At 35.6% G+C, this 23,030-nt stretch overlaps 1 protein-coding gene across 2 annotated transcripts in view; it reads left to right on the top strand.

The window, feature by feature from the left end:
* Positions 1–23,030, top strand: part of FAM151B (family with sequence similarity 151 member B) — a 33,430-nt gene that overhangs the window by 6,719 nt on the left and 3,681 nt on the right. For both annotated transcript variants that reach the window (XR_014294035.1, XM_082620996.1), the window contains exons 2-5: positions 1,181–1,306; positions 6,246–6,411; positions 11,030–11,247; positions 13,370–13,505. Coding sequence is in view for 1 of the 2 variants with exons in the window: in XM_082620996.1 (XP_082477122.1) it covers positions 1,181–1,306; positions 6,246–6,411; positions 11,030–11,247; positions 13,370–13,505 (646 nt within the window). In the remaining variant the exon portion in view is untranslated. The remainder of the gene's footprint in view (positions 1–1,180; positions 1,307–6,245; positions 6,412–11,029; positions 11,248–13,369; positions 13,506–23,030) is intronic.

The raw sequence follows: 23,030 nt of genomic DNA, 5'->3' as shown, positions 1-23,030 counted from the left end.
TAAGTTAAACATTAAAAAAAATGATGCCCATGTATTTTCATCTGAATCTGAAAGGTCTGTGACTCTCTTGCCTATGCTAAAAAGGGGCATGTGTTTTGTATAGGAGACTGCTTGGATAGTGGATGCTACAGCTAACTGTTTAGTTTCTTTATTCTGTAGCCCAATATGCAGAGTGGTTACTGAGTTCCATGCATGTTACTTAGAAGTTATTTTTATATGCCCCTCCATTCTCTTATCAAATTTTACTTTCTCTCAATGTCTTATCATCAGTTTATGATGGCCATTTTTAGGTTTTTAATTGTTGTTAGGTGGAATTAATAAACAAATAATTAAACGGAAGACATAATCTCATGCATAGGGAATTTGCAGCCATTTGATAGCCACTTAAATGTTTAAACCAATGAACAAGAATTGGCGAGGTAAGATTATAGATACCTCTTTCACTGTTTTTCAGTCTTTTATCCTTCTTATATTGTGACATGGCATGATATGGAGTAGAACTGATTCAAGTATTTTAGTCTTGGTTAACTCACACATTTTAATGCCTAATTAAGAAAAAAATCTGGTCTGCCAAAAACTAGTCGATAGTTATAGGAATTACATATATTTGTACATGCTAGATAAATCTATAAATACTAACTCAGGATTTACTTAGTCACTCATGTAAGTGTTGTTGACATTTATAATTTGAAGGTGAATATGCTTAAATGTGTAATTTAAGATTCTAAATGGTTAATATAAATATAGAATGGAGCCTCAGGTGGAGAAGGCAATTAAGTTCTACAAAATTTAGAAGTTTTTTAATGTAGCATTGGCTTTATATACATTTTACTTATTTATGGGGCCAGGATTGGAGAAGATACCATGTGAAAGTTCCTGCTTTAAAATATCTGCTTCTTACCAGTTTTTTTTTTCTTCCTACATATTTCCTCACAGTTCTGAGGTTCAGACTATCCTATATGTTTACTAATTATTACTTACATCATAAATAGCATATTTATATATAAATATATATTTTTATACTTGCCACATCTTAATACTTGTTCTTAATTTTTAAAAATCTTATATTTTCCTAGTTTTATTACTTTATTTTTCTCTATCAATATATGCTGTGCCCTTTTTTTATTAAAAAAATTTACCCTATAAAAACTTCTTTTTAATATAAATGCTGTTATTTTAGGATCTTGGAGTGAAAACATACTGGAATATTTTCTCAGAAATAACCAGATCACAACAGAAGATGGCGCCCAGATCATCTGGTATCATGCGGCTAACCACAAGGTGCAAGTGAATGAGGCACTGAGAAGTAAGTCATTAGTTACTTGTATTTACATTAGATTATAGATGAAGTCAACTCTTTTTAAAAAAAAAATCTGGTCATATTTGCAGGTGCCAGAGACTTAGATGATTCAAGTGTAAATTCTTGGCTAACATAAACATTTTTGTAAAAGATCTCATTTTATTTACAAAATGAACAAGTTTCCATAATGGAAGAATTTTCTCATTTTCCAGAAGTGATTTACCGTTTCTATGCCTTATTTAAAACTCTCATATGTTATTACATTTGCTTATATATTGTAGTGATTTAGGTAAAATTTTTAAGATCAGGTTGTATGTCGTACATACATATTTTTGTGTCTTTCACAGTGTACTAAGGAGAAGCTCAATAAATAGTTGTTGAATGAAGTCATTGAATACTAATTTATAATGCCTTGGGCAATATCTATGCCTAGGCTAGAAACCAAGCCTTTTGGTTTACTAACTCCATCTGTAATCAGATGATTACTAAAGCAGTTTAGTTAGCCTTTTGCGCTGAAGTACCCCTGTTGGCTGCAGCAGCTCAGGAGAATGAAAGCATGTCACCAGAGGGGTAGGGCACAGCTTGAAGTGCCCTGTTCCAACAGGAAGAATTCCTTGTAACCTTGTGTTTTATTGTAAAAATGTACACATTTTTTGCATCTTAGTTATGTATCTGGATAATGTATCTAAATATGTATTTCTTTTATTGTAAAGATACTCTTTTAAATTGCTTTTCTTTGTTCCTCAAAGGGAAGAACCTTGTCTTCTAATATCCCTAATACCTAAAACAGTGCCTAGCACATAGTAACCAAACAGTGATTATTTAATAAATAAATTTTAGCAAAAGCAATGCTTCAGGAAGATGTTGATTAGTGGCTGCCTGGAGCTGATAGGAATAGGGACTAGAGAGTAAATGCTAATGGGTACAGCGTTTCTTTCTGGGGTGACAAAATTTTTTTGGAATTAGGTGGTGGTGGTGATGGTTGCACAACTTTCTGAATATTCTGCAAACCATTGAATGGTACACTTTATTTATTTATTTATTTGGTTGCGTTGGGTCTTAATTGCTGCGCATGAGCTTTCTCTAGTTGCAGACTTTCTCATTATGGTGGCTTCTCTTGTTGTGGATCATGGGCTCTAAGCACGTGGGCTTCAGTACTTGTGGCTCACGGGCTCTAGAGTGCAGGCTCAGTAGTTGTGGCGCATGGGCTTAGTTGCTTCACGGCATGTGGGGTCTTCCCGGACCAGGGCTCAAACCCATGTCCGCTGCATTGGCAGGCGGATTCTTAACCACTGCGCCACCAGGGAAGCCCTGAATGGTACACTTTAAAAGGATGATGTTATAGTATGTGAATTAAATATCAGTTTTTTTAATGGAAAAAAGATAGGAATAATACAACTGTTACGTACAGACAATATGGTTGCATATATAGTAAATCAAAAAGATTCTACAGATAAATGATTATAATTCATAGGTTAATTTAGACAATCTGTCTTTTTTGACAGTACAAAATCAGAACAGAAAATAAATTTTATTTCTATATAACAACTAAAAATTTGGAAAAAATCTTAAAAATTTACAATTTGTAATAGTAAATGCAGAAGCCTCATACCTAGAAATAATTTAATTAACTATGGATCATTTACTTTTAGCTAAGTTTTTAAAATGACTAATGGAAGTCATTTCCAGTTGCTGGAAGTCTGGTGTTGATCTGGGAATTTTTTATAGGTTACTTAGTTTTCAGATAATATCCTCTTTACCTTCTCTTAGGCAACAAGAGCCCCAAGTTTTATAGTTTGGGGGATGTTTTTCATCCAGTCCCTTTTCTCAGCTCTGGCCAGTCTTGCAATTTCTTTCTAGTCCACAGGAAAGAAAACAGATTCCTGGAAACATGTATTTCATTGGTTTATCTTATTTCTCCCAGAATATTTAAATTTAGTACAACTGTTATTAATGAAGCTGTTTCTATTTTGATTAACATGTGATACTGGATTTTCAACAATGTCTATGTTTTAAAAAAACAAAGTACAGGAAGAACAATGTAAGAGTGTCATTTGGTATTGCATTGTCAACACATCCGACCTCAGAATAGTCAAAATTGTTTTAAAAAGTTATTACATATAATGTAATTTTTTTGTCATAACATTTCTGCATGTAGATTTTTAAAATATATATTAAAAGAAACGCTGGTTAAAAAATTGAAATCATCAAGTCTTTTTGAGAATAAAAAATGTAGTTTTTTAAAAAAGGCTTTGTAACATATTTAGGAAAAGTGTGACTATAGTCATCAACTAAATGTATTAAAAAATATAATAAATTGCTGCATTAGAGCATGTAAACAGTATAGGCAAGATAGATAAGTTTAACTTCATTTCTATAAACATATTTCTTTGAGTTTTGTTTTGAGTGTGAGTAGCAACTATTTGGGATTTTCTTGTGCAGAAAATCAGAAAAAACAAAGCTGTTTTCTACTGTCTGGCTCTTGTCACAAGCTGGGGCTCCTGTGGTTGGAGTGATAATCTTGATGTGCAGACTTCCTCATCTGACTCTCCCTGAGTTGGGAAATATGGTGACCAGGCAGTCTCCCAAAGTAGAAGCATTCCCTGACCTTCAAAAAGCTTCTACCCAAGGACCAAGGGTGGGAGAATAGGGAGAGAGGCTGGACAGCTCACAAACATATCTCCAGGCCAGGCCTCCCTCTCTTCTGTATTAGTCTATCCAACTGCTTATTTGGTGTTTTCACTTAGAGAGTTCTCATGCATCACAAATTTAAATTATTCAAAATGAAATTCTTAATTATGTCTACTAACCTGTACTTCCTATGATCTTTGCTATCTCAGTAAATGGCAGCATAATCCACATAGATTCTTTTGTTTGTTTGTTTGTTTGTTTGTTTTTGACCATGCAATGCATCTCACGGGATCTTAGTCCCTTGGCCAGGGCCCACAGCAGTGAAAGTGCCAAGTTCTAACCACTGGAATGCCAGGGAATTCCCCATGTATTCTTAAGCCAGAAATCTGGGAATCATCTATTCTTTGTTTTCTTTATTTCTTGCATCTGCTCTATTATCCAGACATTATAATTCTATTCCAAAATATATTTTGAATTAGTCTATATCTGTCCATCTCTGTTGTCATCATCCTAGTTCAAGCCACCGTGATCTCTTGCCCCTACTGCTTAGCTTCCATTCTTATTCTTAAAAGAGACCTTCAGGAACATAATTTACATGAGACCTGAGACTCCTTGTCACTGCCATTTAGTGATTTTTTTTTTCTATTCATGGGAAATGAATGGAGTTAATAAATGGAGACACGGACTATTACTGTTAAGGAATTCCAAGGCCTATATGCTCCTTTACAACTGCATTGATAGAGAAGTTGGAATGCCTACATATATTGTGCTAAGTACCACTTTATTGAGAAGTCATGTTTGCCTAATTTTTATGAAATTAGACAAAAGCTTGACCTATTGTATCTCAAATATAACTCTGTTTAACTTTTTTTGAGAAACTGCAAGCTTTTCTGAAGCAGCTGCACCTTCTTACATTCCCACTAACAGAGTGGATGAGGTTTCTAATCTCCCCATGTCCTTGTCAACATTTGTTACTGTCTTTTTCATTATAGTCTTCCTAGTACTTGTGAACTGGTATCTCATTGTAGTTTAGATTTGCATTTCCCTGAAGGTTAATGATGTTGAGCATCTCTTCATACGCTTATTGGAAAATAAGCTTATCTATCTTCCACCAGTTGCTACAAGTGCCAACGTTATCAAAAGTTTCACCACTACGTGAAAAGAATTTCCTCACTGCTCTTCTAACTTGCTTTAACAGTGCCTTTCTAGAATCTGCTGGATCCCGTAACCAGTGTCACAGGTTTCAGGTTTTTGTTATGGCAGGGCCCCACTTCCAGGTAGCTATTTCTGTTTGCTTTCTGTTGCTGTGTAATAAACTACCCCCAAAACTTTGTGGCTTAAAATGACATTGATTTATCATTTTTCATGGTTTTGTGGGTCAGCTAGTGGTTCTTCTGTTCCATGTGGTATAGATTGGGAGCACTCATGTTGCTGCATTTGGCTGGGAGCTCAGCTGGGCCTAGAAATTCTAAAATGGCCTCACTCACGTGTCAGAGACCTTAATGCTGTCTGTTGGGCAGGAAGTCTTAGTTTTCTTCCATGAGGCTTCGCTCTCACCATGTGGTTTCTGAGTCTTCAGTAGTCTTACCTGAACTTCTTTACATGGTAGCCGGCTTTCAAGAGGATGAAAGCAGAAGCTGCCAGGCCTTTTAAGGGCTTGGCTTAGAACTGAGAGTTTTACTTCCACTACCTTCCACTGGTCAAAGTAAGTCACAAGACCAGCCCAGACTCAAGGAGAGGAGAAAGAGATGAGGAGAGAGGCACGTACATATGGGAGGAATTGTTGTCAGCCGTCTTTGGAGTTAGTCTATCAGAGCCTGCTAAGCACACTCAAGTGACTGGTGAAGCTCTTTACCCATTCCAGGGATGTGTGCTTTTAAATAGTAGCCAAGCTTTAGGTCAAGGAACTGAATCTATAACATACAATTTCAAACATAAACAATAAACATCTGTAGTTTCTAATTTGAGGAGTGAGAAGATAAAAGTACTATTTTTGTTCTCAGAAGCGTCAACAAATACTTATTAAGCCTCCCTTTGTATTCTCACTTTGCCATATACTGGGAAGAAATTAAATATTAGGACAACAGCTTGAGTGTGACCTAGGCAAAGGTATTGAACTCCTCACTGCCTATTTGCTCACATGTAACAAATAAGTGCAACATGTAAGGCTTGACATAGTACCTGGCACTTAGTCTTTACTGAGTAAAGTTTCTTTTCTTTCCTTCCTTTTATCTTCCTCAAAAGGATACTGAATGTGCCATCTCCTACAGTCTCTATTTTATTAGCATTAATGTAAGTTCTTTTATTTGGACAGGTACTGCTCATATGATAGAGGCTGATGTCATTTTTCCAAGTGATGGATCAGAGCATGGCCAGCCAATCATGGCTCATCCTCCTGAAACAAACAGTGATAATACTTTACAGGAATGGCTGGCTGAAGTTATAAAAAGCAATAAAGGCATCAAACTGGATTTTAAGAGGTATTTGTACAAACGTGTTCAGTCTCCTAGTTGTTATAGAATAACAATATGGAAAAATGGAAAAAAAATCAGTAACTATATCTGTGCCTGACTAAATAACTTTATACTTTATCTAAACTGAAAATGGAATTGCAAACTAATATGTTTCAGGAATGGACCAAAGACACACTGAGTTGTTTGCTAAAATTGTTTCTTGGGAACCCTTTAAGGCTAAAATTAAGTTAATTTTTATAAAGGAAGTTATCATAAGTGACCATTGTAATAGTAGAATGGTAAATTTAAAATACTTTCATTAAAAAGTAGTTCAAGAGAGATTTGGCAGTAGTTGGGGTAGTTAATGCATTTCCTACTTGATTTGTGTTACTATATTTGTGGAAGGGGAATTATCTAGAATTCTTTAATAACTGAAGAGTTTCTTAAAAATAATATTTTGGAAACATTGATAATGAAGAGAGCAAGATTAAGTGTTGTTTCCTTCCCTGTGGCTATCATGGAAAATTTTACTTCTGTGGTATTTTGGTAGTATAAAAGTTATAGGGAAAGCCAGGAATTTATTGTGACACCATAAAAGCTCACCATAAGGCCCATGAAGGCAACTGCTATGAAAATCTAGGATGTGTGGTAATCCTGCCTTATCTTTGAACAATATTTTAAAATTGAATTATCTCAAGAAATTAATAAGGATTTGGAGCTCTTACTCACAGGGTTTTTAAGATTACTCTAATCAGTTGTGGGCCTGAGTGTACCAGTCAACCTCTTTACACTGTTGGTGAATGAAAGCTGTTTCAAGATCTTAAAGCTTTTAGAGTGGTGAACGGTCCAACTCCATTTTCTTGACAAAGAAACTTAGTCCTAGAGAGGTTAAGTGACAATAGCTAAGCTTGAGAGCTGAGCTAGGACCAGATCCCAGGTTTCCTGGAGCCAGTCCAGTGTTCTCTGTACTGTGAAATAAAGCATTTAACCATTAATGCTTGGTGAGCTGAATTTTAGAGCTCCTTGCATTTTCATGTGCTCAGTTTTTTGTTTTTTTTTTGATGTTTACTATTGCCCATAGACTTGCTCTCTGTAATATATTCTTTTTTTTTTAATTTATTTTTATTTTTGGCTGTGTTGGGCCTTCGTTGCTGCACACAGACTTTCTCTAGTGGCGAGCGGGGGCCACTCTTCCCTGCAGTGCACGGGCTTCTCATTGCGGTGGCTTCTCTTGTTGCGGATCATTGGCTCTAGGTACACGGACCTCAATAGTTGCAGCACGCGGGCTCAATAGTTGTGGTGCATGGGCTTAGCTGCTCCGCGGCATGTGGGATGTTCCCAGACCAGGGCTCGAACCCATGTCCCCTGCATTGGCAGATGGATTCCCAACCACTGCGCCACCAGGGAAGCCCCTGTAATATATTCTTTGGCTCCTCACCAGTCAGACCAGCTCCTTCATTCCTAAACGCTAGCAGCTACCACTGAAAGGCTGTGCCATTAAAAAAAGTGTTTTGGTCATAACATATTTGAAGGGGAATGAATTTTTTTTTTTTGCGGTACGCAGGCCTCTCACTGCTGTGGCCTCTCCCGTTGCGGAGCACAGCCTCCGGACGCGCAGGCCCAGCGGCCATGGCTCATGGGCCCAGCTGCTCCGCGGCATGTGGGATCCTCCCGGACCGGGGCACGAACTCGTGTCCCCTGCATCGGCAGGCAGACTCTCAACCACTGTGCCACCAGGGAAGCCCAAAGGGGAATGAATTTAACTAACAATTATATAAGCACTTACTGTGTGTCAGACACTGTTCTAAGAGCATTAAATGTGTAAATTCATTTAGTCTTCATAACAATCCTAAGAAGTAGGTTATTCCTGTTCTCATTTTCCAGATGAAGGAACAGAGGCAGAGAGGGGTAAGTAGCCTGCTTGTGGTTACGTAATCAGTAGGAGAGCTGCCAGCCTGGCTGAAGAGTTCACACTCTGAACCGGAACTCTGCACTACGTCTGTAAGAGTAGCTGAATGACCTAATAGTCAAATTTTAATAGTTCTTGTTTTGTGCCTCTAAGTTATTTTGTTTGTATACACGTAATAACTAAGTAATGTATGATGATTTAAATTTTTTATCTGGAATTTTACCTTAGAAAGTAATTTTAAATAGTTTATTATCATTTTAAGTATGATTTTTATTTTGTTAGCCCCAATTTCTAAATGAAGTTAATAGGAAAATAGGTACTGAGAAGTTTGACTTACCAAGTAACTTTTTAGAAAAAAACTCTATTCTGTAAGAGCTAAGTTTATATTCTTCCTTGGAATTTCCTAAATAAGTACTACCAAAAAGAAATTTTAGGTAGTATACTGATCAGGACCCTCCTCTTCAAATGATCATTTTGGCAAACCTTTTGTCAGTTCTTTATGGGAAACTTAATACTAATACATGTAAGGATTGAGAATGTTATCCACTGATATTTTTAATTAGAATTACATGGAATTTATAGATTAGTTGGGAACGAAGTGTAATTTTGCAATATTTATAATATTGAGTCTTCCAGGCTAGGAACATAGTATTTTATTCTTTGTAGTAAACATTGTATCTTGCTCTTGGGCAAAGTTCATCCTTAGTCTTTTTTTTTTTTTTTTCCAAAAATGTTATGGCTTTTCCTCCACATTTACTCTTCCAGAGGAATTTTATTAATTATTTTGTAAAGCTCTAGAAAATTAAAACTACAACAAAAAGTTGTTTTCTTCTTAGTAAAGTTTTGTGTTTTTCTTAATATAGGTTTTGTTTTTCTTATTTAAGTTTCTGGTAAGAGAAAATGACATTACTATAGTCTATATTAGTGATAATTAAAATATTTACATATAAAACAGAATATGTACATTAAATTCTTATTTCATTACGTTCTGTGTCTTAGCTCTGTAGGTCTAACTGTGCAGTGTTTTGCATGTAGTAGACACTTAATATATGCTGGTGGAATTTCAGTTTGGGAGAGAATATGCTGAGACTAGATATTATCAGATGGCGAACCATTGTTAAACAGCCTGATGTCAGCTTACTAAATTGAGAAAGCATAAGAAGCTTCCTCCTAAACGTAAACTGGAAATTAGTGTTTAACCCAACCTCCACAGACACCAGATTTCTTAAGAAATAAGAATCCTTTCTGGAAAACGAGAGGAGACATGCGTGGATTAGTTCAAGGTTACCTCCCACTCCACCCATGAAGAGCAGAGCCCCACGAGGATTTGGCTGCTGCTGTGGGACTTGCAGATAAGCAAGCTTTAGAGTAATAAATACAAGTTGTTTGCTACTAAAAATGGGGGAATTTTGTAGGAAGTACAGCTGGCCAGATCTCAGAATTGTGGTTTTTAACACGGCATTGATACCATTCAAGGCAGAAAGCATTTGAGACAGAGAAATGACAGCATCTAAATTAGAGTCTGTAAGGTCTAGCATTAGAGTTTATCAATCCACTAAAATCTAGGGCCTCCATTTCAGGGGCATAAGAGTGAGAAAAAAGCAGTTTATTACATGGGAGCAGAGTGAAAGAGAGGCTGGTTTCCTCTGATTTTAGCGAACAGTATCCTTGCTCACTAATAAATATGACCCTATAAATAATGAAGTTATCAGTTTCTGCTCTTAAAGTAGGAGGCCCAAAAAGAGTGAGGTGAAGAGAGGTAGAAGCATAGGCAGAAGGACTCCAATCCATTAAGAAGAAAAATGGAAATTTGAGGAGAGGTGCTGAATGTTCTCGCTTCCAGTATCCGTCTCCCAGATTCTTAGCCTCCCATCACTGTATTCACTAAAAGCTAATTTTCTTAGAAATGAACATAGGCCTTAAAGGTTCAGAAGACATTCAGAATTATAAGTAGTGTAGCTTTCCAATAAAGTTTGTGTATGTATTTTTAATCAGTAAAAATTATGTAGGCTGATTAAAATCTTATTGTTTCAAGATATATGTGTCTGTTAGAAAAGATGTAGGGAAGTAAAAAGACTGAAGCTGCTTTTTAGTTTAAAAGTAACTAAAATATAGTTGTCTCTTGTTTCCAGGAAAGGTGTTTACAATAAAGGAAAAAATGAAGTTTATAAAAGCTTTAAGGAAATGTTATAATTTTACACTTGGCAATCATTTTTAGAAATGTGTTTATGTGTCCAGACTCACACAAGTATGCATGAAGGAAAAGAAGCCCTTTTCTCCAAGGTCATGAGCCGCTATTAGAGAAGAGACATGGGGCCTGAGTGCACTTTGGGTATTTTCATAAACTTGAATTTGCAGGTTATGCGTGTATTTAATTTTTAAATCTTATTTATACATTCTCTGATGAGTGAATGTTTGTGTCTTTTCACAAATTGTTTTTATACTGAGTGATCCTAATACAGAGTTTTGAAACCTCTGTCTACATGTAGTATCCTTATTCATACACTTATAGACCCTTTCAGGTACCTTCATGAATAGTAAGTATAAATCAACATTTTAAGATATGGGACATGTTAGCTTTCCCCTCTAGTGCTATCTACTCTTTGATTTTGTTTAATTCAGGCATTATGGTATTATACTTTTATTATGAATTTGACAACATTAAAGCCACCAGTCTAAAAGAACTTTTAACTTTTACTTTAGGAATATATCTCATTGACAACAAATTGTTTTTAGTCTGGCAGCTGTAGAACCATCCATGATGCTCTTGGAAAATGTGAAGAGGCATCTGAAGCGTCCAGTGTGGATTAATGCTGATATTCTTCCTGGTCCAAATGGCAATAGCAGAGTAGTGGATGCAAAACCTTTTATAGACACTGTGACATCCTTCTTTCCAGATGTGACATTTTCCCTAGGTTGGACAACAGGATGGCATCCTGAGAAAGTCAATGAAGGTGATAATTTTTTGAATGTATTCCTTTTTGGTCAAATTAAAATATACTCAAATATAAAAATAATACCTTTAATACAAAACCAAAAACACATTCTACAAAATCTAAGAGCCTAATGGAGGGAAAGGTCTGGCCCTAAAGATGTGTGTATGACTCTTCCGTCTGTTATTTCAGATAGATACTCATTCATTGGTGACATTCTCTCACCAAGCTTCCATGGAAAATATTTATTTGCAAGATCTAGAATAACCAGAGCTGCCTCTTTATATACACAAATGAATCCTGAATTGGTCTCTTTGAACTTGTAGAACATTCTATACTCTTTTCTTCTTTCCTTTTACTTTGGAGCAAACTCCCTATGTCAGATAAAAGATAGAGAAGTGGTAATTAAAACTTTTCAAGTAATGTGAGGCCGGAAGTCGGTGGGTGTACAGTTGAACAGCACAGATTCTGTTCCCTAGACATTAGAAGGAGCTCCAAATGTAGGCTGCTGGAACCTTGGTGCCCTTAAGCTCTCTTTGGCTAGACAGGGGGTATGTGAGGCCATGAGACTCTCCTCTAGGCTGGATTTCTTCTTTCCCTTTATGTACTCTTACAGATGGACCTGATATTCAGCTTCTTTCTCCTGGCTGAAATTTATTACGCTATTTGGATTCATCTTTCTATTTATTCATACATTCCTAGGTAGTGATTTTCCAGTAAACAGCTATTAAGCAAACAGATGCTCTGGGACACCTGAACACATGGTAAAAATAATTAACCAAGAAGTTATTTAGAGCCAGTGGAGATGTTAGCCTTTATCTTGTGTTCAGGGCATTCTTTTTACTTATTTGCTACTATTGTTTTTAGATGTAAAGTTTTAAAATCTAACATGAGATTAGAGTAACTGCTATCTGATGAGTAGTGACATTTAGGTTATAACCCCCTGGACTAACAACTGATATGATTGAGAAAAAAATAATATGCTTTAAATTTGTTCCATTTTAATTTTCTAATCATTTTAATTTTTATTAGTTTCAGTAAAGAATGTAGCATATAATTCAGAGTGTTTAAAGAAGGTAAACTAGAAACAATTTAATAGCCTCCATACTGATTCTAATCTTTTAGTCACAGTTTAGTCTAACTCTGGCTTTAATCTCAGGCTTGAGCCGAGTTAAACCATATCTGGGTCTTTAAGTTAATGTTGGTGTTGAATGTTTCCAGGCTGCTTTTCCCCAACTGGCCTCTGGTCGTTACCAACATGTGTTTTATCCTCCCTTACTTCTTCTGCTGCAAAATTTAGAAAAGAGAGTTTATAAGTTTTAAGTAATGTAAGTATAGCTTCTGTTAGCAACCCCTTTTTCTAATTAAAAAGATATAATTTTCCAGATTTTAAAGGAAAGCAGACCTTTCCCTTCTTTCATGAGGCATTTAGCTGCTAAACTAATGTATTCACATAGGCTTTTTGTAAATTGTTCCTTTACTGACCAGTACTTTTTACAACCTATGGATGCTTTTGATAGAGTGTAGGGGCTATTTTTAAAATATAGATTTTTTTCTGAAGCTGTTTATAAACAGGCAGATATGTTTTCCACAATGTCTAAACATGATTTAAAACATAAAACACATATATAAAAGTCAATTTTAACACTATTTCTATTTTAGATAAAATGTGTAAGTAATTTGGACTAGAACCCCACACCCCCAAAAACTTGAAGTTAATTATTACTTAAACAGCTAGTAAATACTCTTTCTCTCTCTTGGAAAAGAAAACTTAACAACAAGCAGAAGATCTAAGTTTATCGAGAATATTAATGATGCAGAGCCTTAGAATCTTTAAAGTAAATATAATGTTAGAATTTCCTTTTTTGTATTTGAGAGATTAATAAATTCCTTTCTAATGTTTTAATTTTTGATTTATTGCTCTAGGTCACTTGTGACATGACTTTAGAGTTAATTTTTTATCTACATTTTCCACTCAAAAAATGTTTTCTTGCATTAAGTGGTATTTTAATTTCTCTGAATCCAAATGGAAATGTTTATGAATTACCTATGAATTTACCTATTCATATGTAATTGAGTTTTTTACTTAATTGACTTGTAGGACTTTGGTTAGAAAAGTTAAATATCTTTCTTTTCATTTCAGGTTACAGTTGGATAATGGTGAAAGAGATGGAATATATATGTAATGAACTAAAGCAGCTTGTAACATTTCCTGTCAGAGCAGCATTAGTCAGGCAGTCTTGTTCTCAGTTACTTTGGCTGTTAAAGCAATCAAACAGGTACGTGTAAGTTTTACAATATAGTGTGTGCATGTGAGTGTGTGTGAGAGACAGAAAGAAGATGAAAACTGATTATGTAAAGACAACGTGTGTGAGAGAAAGAGACAGAGAATGAACACTGATTCTGTAAGTGCTCGGACTTCCTCACTGGAATGAAGATCCTTGATGAACCTTAACATTGTGTCTTTCACCTCTATTCCTCACAAAAGCTTTTGCACATAGTAGGTGCCCAGTAAATGTTTGTCATTTTTTTCATTATGTTATACATTCACAAAAAGTTATAAGTGGGTAAAATAATTTCCCTTTGAATTCTGTCATAATTCCAGAAGTCTTTCCCATATAAAATTTTTATTTATTTATTTATTTATTTATTTATTTATTTTATTTTTTCGGCCATGCAGCTTGTGGGATCTTAGTTCCCTGACCAGGGATTAAACCTGGACCCTCGGCAGTGAAAGCACCAAGCCCTTACCACTGGACCGCCAGGGAATTCCCAAAATTTTATTATTTTAATATGTAATAAAAATTGGTTGGACCATATATTAAATATTATAAAGCTACAGATATTGAAATAGTTTTGATACTGTCTTTTCAGTAGACTAGTCAATAGAACAGCAGGGATTGTCCAGAAATAAACCCAACTCTATCATGGAACTTAGAACAGGAAAAAGCTGGTATTTCAGATCATTGGAGCAAAAGTTCAATAACTTGTGTTGGGACAACAGGCCAACATTGTAGGAAAAACAAAGTTAACATCTTTCCTTAATCCTTCCTCCAAAATAAATTCCAGATGAATTAAAGACTTGAACAACAGACATTAAATGCATGAAAAACCCACAAGTGATGATTCTTTTTTTATATAGTTTCAGAATGGAGAAGACCCTTCTTAGTAAGGCACAAAACCCAGAGGCTATAAAAGGAAAGTTTGATACATTTGAATACATAAAAATAGGTTCTGGTAAAACCATCCTCAACACATATGTCAAATAGTTGTAAAGAATTCTAACAAATAAAGAATGATCACAAATCATCCAGAAAAAGACCCTGTTTGATAATTCACTATATTGTAGAGAGTAAGGAAGCATATACTCAAACATTAAAGAAGTATCCACATTCCTGTGGGTATTGAGTTTTTACTAAATGCTTTTTTCAGTTTCTATGAAAATAACAGTATTTTCTCCCTTTATCTATTAATAAAATAAATTTTATTAATATCTTATATATTGAACCATCCACACATTTACAGAATAAACCCCACTTGATCAGAATTTATGATTCTTTTAATGTACTGCTGAATTTTATAGCTAATATTTTAGTTAGGATCTCAGCATTTGAAAATCTGTAGTTCTTTTTCTTTCTCAGTTTTAGGTATCAATATCATGGATATTTCATTAAAAAACTAGGGACCTTTCTTTCTTTTTACATTTTCTGGGATGTTAAAAGTAACATTCAAATGAGGCCTGTACCTGAGTTTTCATAAACTCAACATTGAAACCATCTAAACCTGGTGCTTTGGGGAAAGCTTAACTTATACAGTCTTTTCTATTTCTTACATGGTAAATGGTTGATTTTCTGTATGGTAGCCAATTTTGATGTATTGTATTTTCCTAGAAAATTGTTTATCTCACCCAAGTTTTAAGATTTATTTACAGACAGATGATTAAAATAGTTTTCTTTTGGTTTCTTCTGTGTCTCTAAAATAATTTCCTTATTTTGTTTATCTGAATTTTCTCCCTTGTGTCTTGATTAAACTAGAAAATGATTTATCTCTCTTTTTTTTGAAAATGAACTCTTATTTATTTTTCTGGTTTATGATTTACTAATTCCTTCTTTTATCTTTTAAAATTCTTTTCATGTAGTTCTAATTTCTTGAGTTAGATGCTTATTTTCATTTTTTATATTTATTAATATATTTATATTTATTAACATAAATATTTAAGACTATACTTTTTTCTCTGACCACTGCTGTAGCTGTATCTTTTTGTTTCTTATGTGTAGGTTTTCATCACTGTTAATTTATAAATATTCTGCAATTGTGGTTTTTTTCTCCTTTGTCTCAAAAGTTGTTTTAAGAGAAAACTTTTTAGTCACTGAGATAGTAGAATTATTTTATTTTGGATTGGTTAATAGTTTTCTAGGTTTATTGTATAGTAATCAGATAATGTCTATATTATTTCTACTTTGTAGACTTTATTAAGGTTTTATTAATGGTTTGATATATGGATATTTGTATGAGTTCATGTATTTTATGATATAGTTTGGCTGTTATAACAGAAACCTAAATTAACAATAGCTTAAACTTAAGTTTGTTTCTGTCTCACATAACTGGAAAAGCATAAATAGGCCAGGGCAGATTTGATGCCTTCACAGTGTTGGGGACCCAAAATCCTTCTGTCTTGGTACTTGTTTTCCTTAGGATTTTGACCTCATCTATATGGTCAGATTGATTACTGCCATGTCTGAGTTTCAGTTGGTAGGATGGAGGGAAAAAGAGGCTCAGGGCCTGTCCCTGTTCTTCAGGGCCATTGGACACACTCACTGGCTTGCACACACTCATTGGCTTTAACTTAGTCGTATGCCTATACCTAGCTGCAGGGGAAGCTGGGACACGTAGCTATTATTCTCTACAGTCTTATGCCTAGTTAGAATTCAGGGGATTGCTATAAGACAGAAAGGAGACTGGATATTAGAATAAAACTACTAGTTTCTGTGACAGGTTAATAACATACATTATTAGTTACGTTATTTCTTTCATGCCTAACTCTTTGCTTTTAAAAATATTTTAATGTAATTCTTTGAATAAGTAATATAATCACAAGGTTTAAAAACCAGTGAACAGAGTTATACTGTGAAAAGTCTTTCTCCCATTCACCCAGTCCTGCCCAACCTCACTAACCACAGTTGTCAGTTTCTTGTTCAACCACATTAGTAGTTTCTTTATGTGAATACAGGGGCTTCCCTGGTGGCGCAGTGGTTGAGAGTCTGCCTGCCGATGCAGGGGACGCGGGTTCGTGCCCCGGTCTGGGAGGATCCTGCGTGCTGCAGAGCGGCTGGGCCCATGAGCCATGGCTGCTGAGCCTGCGCGTCCAGAGCCTGTGCTCCACAGCAGGAGAGGCCACAACAGTGAGAGGCCCGTGTACTGCAAAAAAAAAAAAAAAAAAAAAAATGAATACAAGTATAGATTCTTATTTTCCCCTCCTTTTTAAAACAAAAGGTATCATATTATATACCTTGCTTCTGTTCTCTTCTTTGCTTTTTTTTTTTTTTTTAACTTAGCAATACGTCTTGGAGCTTTTTTCAAGGTTCCTCATTTTCCTTTTCTAGGTGCATCGTACTTATGTATGTACTATAATTTATTTAACCAACCTCCCTATTGATGAACATAAAGGATGCTTTTAATCTTTGATATTACAAACAATGCTATAATGAATAACCTTATGCTTGTGCCATTTTGCATGTGTGCAAATATTTGGCATCTTTAATTTTTTGGCTACTTGCTCTCTTATGGACTAAGAGAGTTAAAGTCTCCAACTATTAAAGTGTTTTTGTCTGCTTCCTCTTCTGCCTTCATAATTTTTGCTTATTAAATGCTCATGATATGTTATTTGGGGCATATTCATATAGGTTTTATTATCTTCATGAAGAATTATACCTTATTATTAAAAGTTCTCCTTCTTGGTCTTGTTTAATGATATTTTTTACCTAAATTCACATTGTCTTTCTTTTTGTTTGGCTTGAATAGCTTTGCTTTATCTTTTCTTTGAAAAATAAATTTATAAAGTTTTATTTTTCATTGACTGTTTTAAGACTGATTTATTGTCATTAAAAAAATAATTTTAAACATACAGAAAAGTTGCATAAAACTACTACATCTCCTTTACCCAGATTCCCAAATTGTTCAACCATTCTCTCTCCCTCCATCCCTTTCTCTCCCCCCACCTCTCTTTCTCTATTTTTTTCTATGTTTTTTTTTCTATCATGATGCCTCATATCCTTAAGTACTGCAGTGCACTTCCCCACACGAGGATGCACTCCTGTATTACTAGTATGCAACCTTCCAACCAGGAAATCAGCATTGAGGCAACACTGCCATGCAGTCTGCAGACCCCATTCAAATTTATCAACCATTCCAGCAATCCTTATTTTCTTGTGGTCCAAGAAACTCTCCAGGAACATGCATTGCATTTAGTTTGCATCAGTCTCCTTCAAAATAGTTAGTTCCTCAGTTTTTCCCTTCCTCTCGTACACATGACAGTCTTCAAGACTACAGGCCTTTTATTATGAAAAAAGTCCTCAATCTCGGTCAGTTCAATATTTCCTCATGACAAACCTCAGGTCTTGCATTCTTGGCAAGCTCATCACGTACTTGTCCCAGTTCTCAAATCAGTCACTTCTTCAAGGATCCCTGCTTGATTATAGCAGCAGGTGGTATTTAGAAAGCAAAATCTGGGATTTTAGTATAATCATTGCTCCTAGGGTGTCAATGCTTCCAGGACCTCTTAATGGACAGAGCTGGAAAATATATGTGTATGTATATGTGTAGTTATGGTCTGTGTATGTATATATGTATGTATATAAAAACACACCTATATAGACCTACATACATATACACACCCCTACATATATGTCTATAAACATTTCTGTATCTGTGTGTGTGTGTGTGTGTGTGTGTGTGTGTGTGTTTAACCAACCCATGAGTTCATACTGATATTTCCAATTTCAACCCAACCCCTGAGGGTTCTTTCTAGCCTTCTTTTTTCCATGTTGTTAAATTCCTTATCAGATGCCTAGATACCTAGCTCTCATTAATCTAATCTAACAGTCTTTCTTTTAAAAGAAGAGTTTAACTTATTTACATTTATTTATAACACAGATATGTTTGGTCTTGTTTCTGTCATTTAAAAGAAAAACTAGCATATTTGCTATTTCTGTAGCTTTAAAAAGCATTTCACTGTAGCTGTTTTCTTTCTTTTGTATTTTTAATTCTGAATATTTGGTAAGTTAGATTTTTTCCTATTGGTTATTTCTTACTGCTACTTTATAAAATATGCTTAATCTACTTCTTTACAAGTGTTCATTAAATTCCATGAGCAATAATAAAATTAGTGTATTTCTTCACCCCCCTCTCACCTAATTTGAGTTGACTGTACTCTCTTTCTTAATGTCCAACTTTGTACTTCATATTGAATGATAGATTGGCTGGCTGTAAAATTCTTGGCTCACAATGCCTTTTGGATTTTGAAGGCATTGCCCTTCTTCTTTCTTTTTTTTATATAAATTTATTTATTTTTTTGGCTACGTTGGGTCTTCGTTGCTGTGCGTGGGCTTTCTCTAGTTGTGGCGTGCGGGGGCTACTCTTCGTTGCGGTGCTTGGGCTTCTCATTGCGGTGGTTTCTCTTGTTGTGAAGCACGGGCTCTAGGTGTGCAGGCTTCAGTAGTTGTGGCACGCAGGCTCAGTAGTTGTGGCACACGAGCTCAGTAGTTGTGGCTCGTGGGCTCTAGAGTGCAGACTTAGTAGTTGTAGCACAGTGGCTTAGTTGCTCCACAGCATGTGGGATCTTCCCAGACCAGGGCTCAAACCCATGTCCCCTGCATTGGCAGGCGGATTCTTAACCACTGCGCCACCAAGGAAGCCCTGCTCTTCTGCTTTATTTATTTATTTATTTATTTATTTATTTATTTATTTATTTATGGCTGCACTGGGTCTTCATTGCTGTGTGCAGGCTTTCTCTAGTTGTGGCGAGCGGGGGCTACTCTTCATTGTGGTGCACAGGCTTCTCATTGCAGTGGCTTGTCTTGTTGCAGAGCATGGGCTCTAGGCAGCAGGCTTCAGTAGTTGTGGCACGTGGGCTCAGTAGTTGTGGCTCACAGGCTCTAGAGCTCAGGCTCAGTAGTTGTGGCGCATGGGCTTAGTTGCTCCGTGGCATGTGGGATCTTCCCGGAGCAGGGCTTGAACCCGTGTCCCCTGAATTGGCAGGCAGATTCTTAACCACTGCACCACCAGGGAAGCCCCATTTCTGCTTTCTAATGTGACTGTTGATGTGGCAAAGTGTGAAGCCAGCCTGATTATTTGTTTGCCCTTATAAGCGACGTGATTTTGGAGGGGGAAAATGGGGGAAACTGAATATAGAAAGGGTTCTTTATCTTTGAGGCCTAGTAATTTTACTAGAATATATCTCAGTATGGACCATTCTATACCAGTTTTTTCAGCAATATGGAGTTTTTTTCAATATATAGATTTAAATGCTCTTCTTTTCTGTAATATTTCTCTGAATTGTATTTTTAAATACTTGTTCTGTTGCCTTTGTACCACTATGTTTTCTCTTTCAGAAACTCCAGTTATGAATATGTAGATCTCCTTTGCCTGTCTTTGGTATCTATTGTTTTCTCTTTAGTCTTTCTTGCCATTTTATTTGTTTGCATTTTATTTTACTTTATTTTATAATTTGTCTTCTCTGACCCTTACAATATTTTCAACAATGTCTGTTCTCTCTAGTCTAGTATACCTTCAGATTTCACCATATTTCTGTAATAGTATTAATTTTCCACTTCTTTCCTAAGATCTGCCAATTAATATTTTATCATCTCTTTTCTGTTGTCTTGAAACTTCTTCCATGAATTTGTATATCTATCTGCTTTGTGCTCTTCAAAGAGGCAACTGCATCATTTAAAAAATGTGTGGGTTATGGCTTTCATCTGTTTTGTGGCTTTTTTTAAAAAATAGCTTTATATCTGTTTCAGCTATCTGATAGTTTTTTTCTAATGATGAGGTTTTTATTTCTCCATCTGCCATGGGTTTTTCCTTATATTTTCTTGTACTCTCTTGTATAAAATCTCTGCCAAATTTATTTTGATTATCTGCTTTAAAGAAACTGAGGTGTTTTTTAGACCAGCTACTTGCCTAAAGTTCATAGTGGAGAGGGATCAGGACTATGCTCCTTATGACCCAGAGAGTCTTACGTGTGACTTGTTTAGCCTTTAACTTCTCCCCAGTCAATGGAGATAAGCAGTTGTGGTGTCTCTAGGTAAGATCTCTCACGTGTCTCTTAAATTTAAACTTTTGGGTTTTCACAGGAACAGTCTGATTCCTACAACTATGGCTTTCCTGTTCTATTTCTTTGTCTCCACTGCTTTTTGAGACCAAATCTAATCCAGGAAAGCTCCCACTTGTAGTTCAAGGACACCATTCCCACTGTGCGAAGTGTTTCGGTGGGATATGCTTCTCATCCAGAAGAGTCTCTTATAGGCTTTCTCTGTAATCTGCATACATGAGCAAACTCTCTCTACCTCATTAACATGTGGCCTTAATTTCTGTTGCTGTTAGAAACCTTCTCACCTGTTTTGTAATTTGCACTTTCAGCTCTTTCTTAATTTCATTGAAGATGGGGTTTCTATTTTCATTCTTTTGTTTTTGTTACTTTCAGGTGATTATAGGAGAAAAAGGAGGCAGTGCTGACTTTAGGCTGCCATGTTCAAATAGGATGATCCTGCCATCCCATTTCTTTCATTACTTACTGCCTCCGTTTCCTCACCTTCCACTTCTGTGTAGTCAATTACTCTCCTGAAATTTCTCATTTGAAGATCATACTTTGTTCAAGCCAAATTCTTAACCTCTGCAACATTTGAGTACTGCTGGTCCCCCTCTTCAGTTTGAAACTCCCTTGTCCTTTGGCTCCATGGCATTGCACTAAGTGGATTCTTCTACTTCTCTGTCTAGATTTTTTTTTTTTGCGGGGGGGTGGTCCTGTTTTTGTTATTGTTGATTTGTTTTGGAACTCTGTCCCTAATTTTGAGTTTCTCTTAACTTCATCTCTTTCAGAGTCTTTTATTAAATATGAAAGGTAAACAACAAAGCTTTTTAAAAAAATTTATTGAAGTATAGTTGATTTACAATGTGTTAATTTCTACTGTACAGCAAAGTGATTCACTTATACATATATATATACACATATATATATACATTCTTTTTCATATTCTTTTCCATTATGGTTTATCACAGGAGATTGAATATAATTCCCTGTGCTATACAGTAGGACCTTGTTGTTTATCCATTCTGTATATAATAGTTTGCATCTGCTAATCCCAAACTCCCAATCCATCCCTCTTCCAGGCTCCCTCCCCCTTAGCAACTGCCAAGTCTGTTCTCTATATCAGTGAGTCTGTTTCTATTTCATAGGTAAGTTCATTATAAATTCTGTATTAGAGCCCTTTTGATTTACAAAAATCTTCCACAACTCTGTGCCTAACCTGTTCATGTTCTTCATGGTATCTTTTGATGGAAGGAATTTCTGAATTTTAATGTGTTCAAATTACTCGAACATATCCTTCATGGCTAGTGATTTTTGTGTCTTGTTTAAGAATTCTTTTCCATCCCCAATGTTATGAAAATTTCTCTAGTAATATATTACATTAAAGCTTTGTTGTTTACCATTAATAAAGGAAATTGAAGATGATTCAAAGAAATGGAAAGATATCCCGTGCTCTTGGATTGGAAGGATTAACATTATTAAAACGGCCATACTACCTAAAGCAATCTACAGATTTAATGCAATCCCTATCAAATTACCCATGGCATTTTTCACAGAACTAGAACAATTAAAAGACCCAGAATTGCCAAAGCAATCCTGAGGAAAAAGAACAAAGCAGGAGGAATAACACTCCCAGGCTTCAGACAATACTACAAAGCTACAGTAATCCAAATAGCGTGGTATTAGCACAAAAACAGACATACAGATCAATGGGACAGAATAGAGAGCCCAGAAATAAACCCACACGCCTACGGTCAGTTAATCCTTGACAAAGGAAGCAAGAATATACAATAGGGAAAATACAGTCTCTTCAGCAAGCGGTGTTGGGAAAGTTGGACAGCCACATGCAAATCAATGAAGTTAGAATACACCCTCACACCATACACAAAAATAAGCTCAAAATGGCTTAAAGACTTAAATATAAAACATAACACCATAAAACTCCTAGAAGAGAACACAGGCAAAACATTCAACATCATTCAGAGTTTATTCTATTATTGAATGACATTTGGATTATTTCATGGTTTTGGCTATTGCAAAGATTGCTGCTGTGAACATTCATATATATAAATGTGAACACACACACACACACACATCCTGGTGCAAATGTGCCTGCATTTATAAAGGTTATATCAGAAAGGAATTTCTAAAAATAGAATTTCTAAGTCATAGGGTATTCATACTTTCAGCTTTAGTAGATACTGCTAAACTGTTTCCCAAAGAAAATGCATAAACTGTAGCTACCTGTTTTAAGTTGGATAAATGTCACAAACAATATTCCGCAAAAGAAGCAAGACCAAAAAAGTTATATCTGGTATGATTCCATTTATATAAAATTCATTAACAGGCAAAAATTAAACTATTGTCTAGGATGGATACATAGGTGGTAAATAAAGCAAGAAGATGGCAACCCAAAAGACAAGGTTGTGAGGACTCTGGGGGAAAGGCGAGGTTGTGATGGGGCAGTGATATACAGGTGTCTCCTGAGGTGCTGGCA

The sequence above is a fragment of the Mesoplodon mirus genome (assembly GCF_964341445.2).
Source record: "Mesoplodon mirus genome assembly, chromosome: 5".
NCBI classification, from domain to species: Eukaryota; Metazoa; Chordata; class Mammalia; order Artiodactyla; family Ziphiidae; genus Mesoplodon; species Mesoplodon mirus.
Note: the sequence above shows the minus strand (reverse complement) of the source record. Positions and strands in the feature narration are given on the sequence as shown.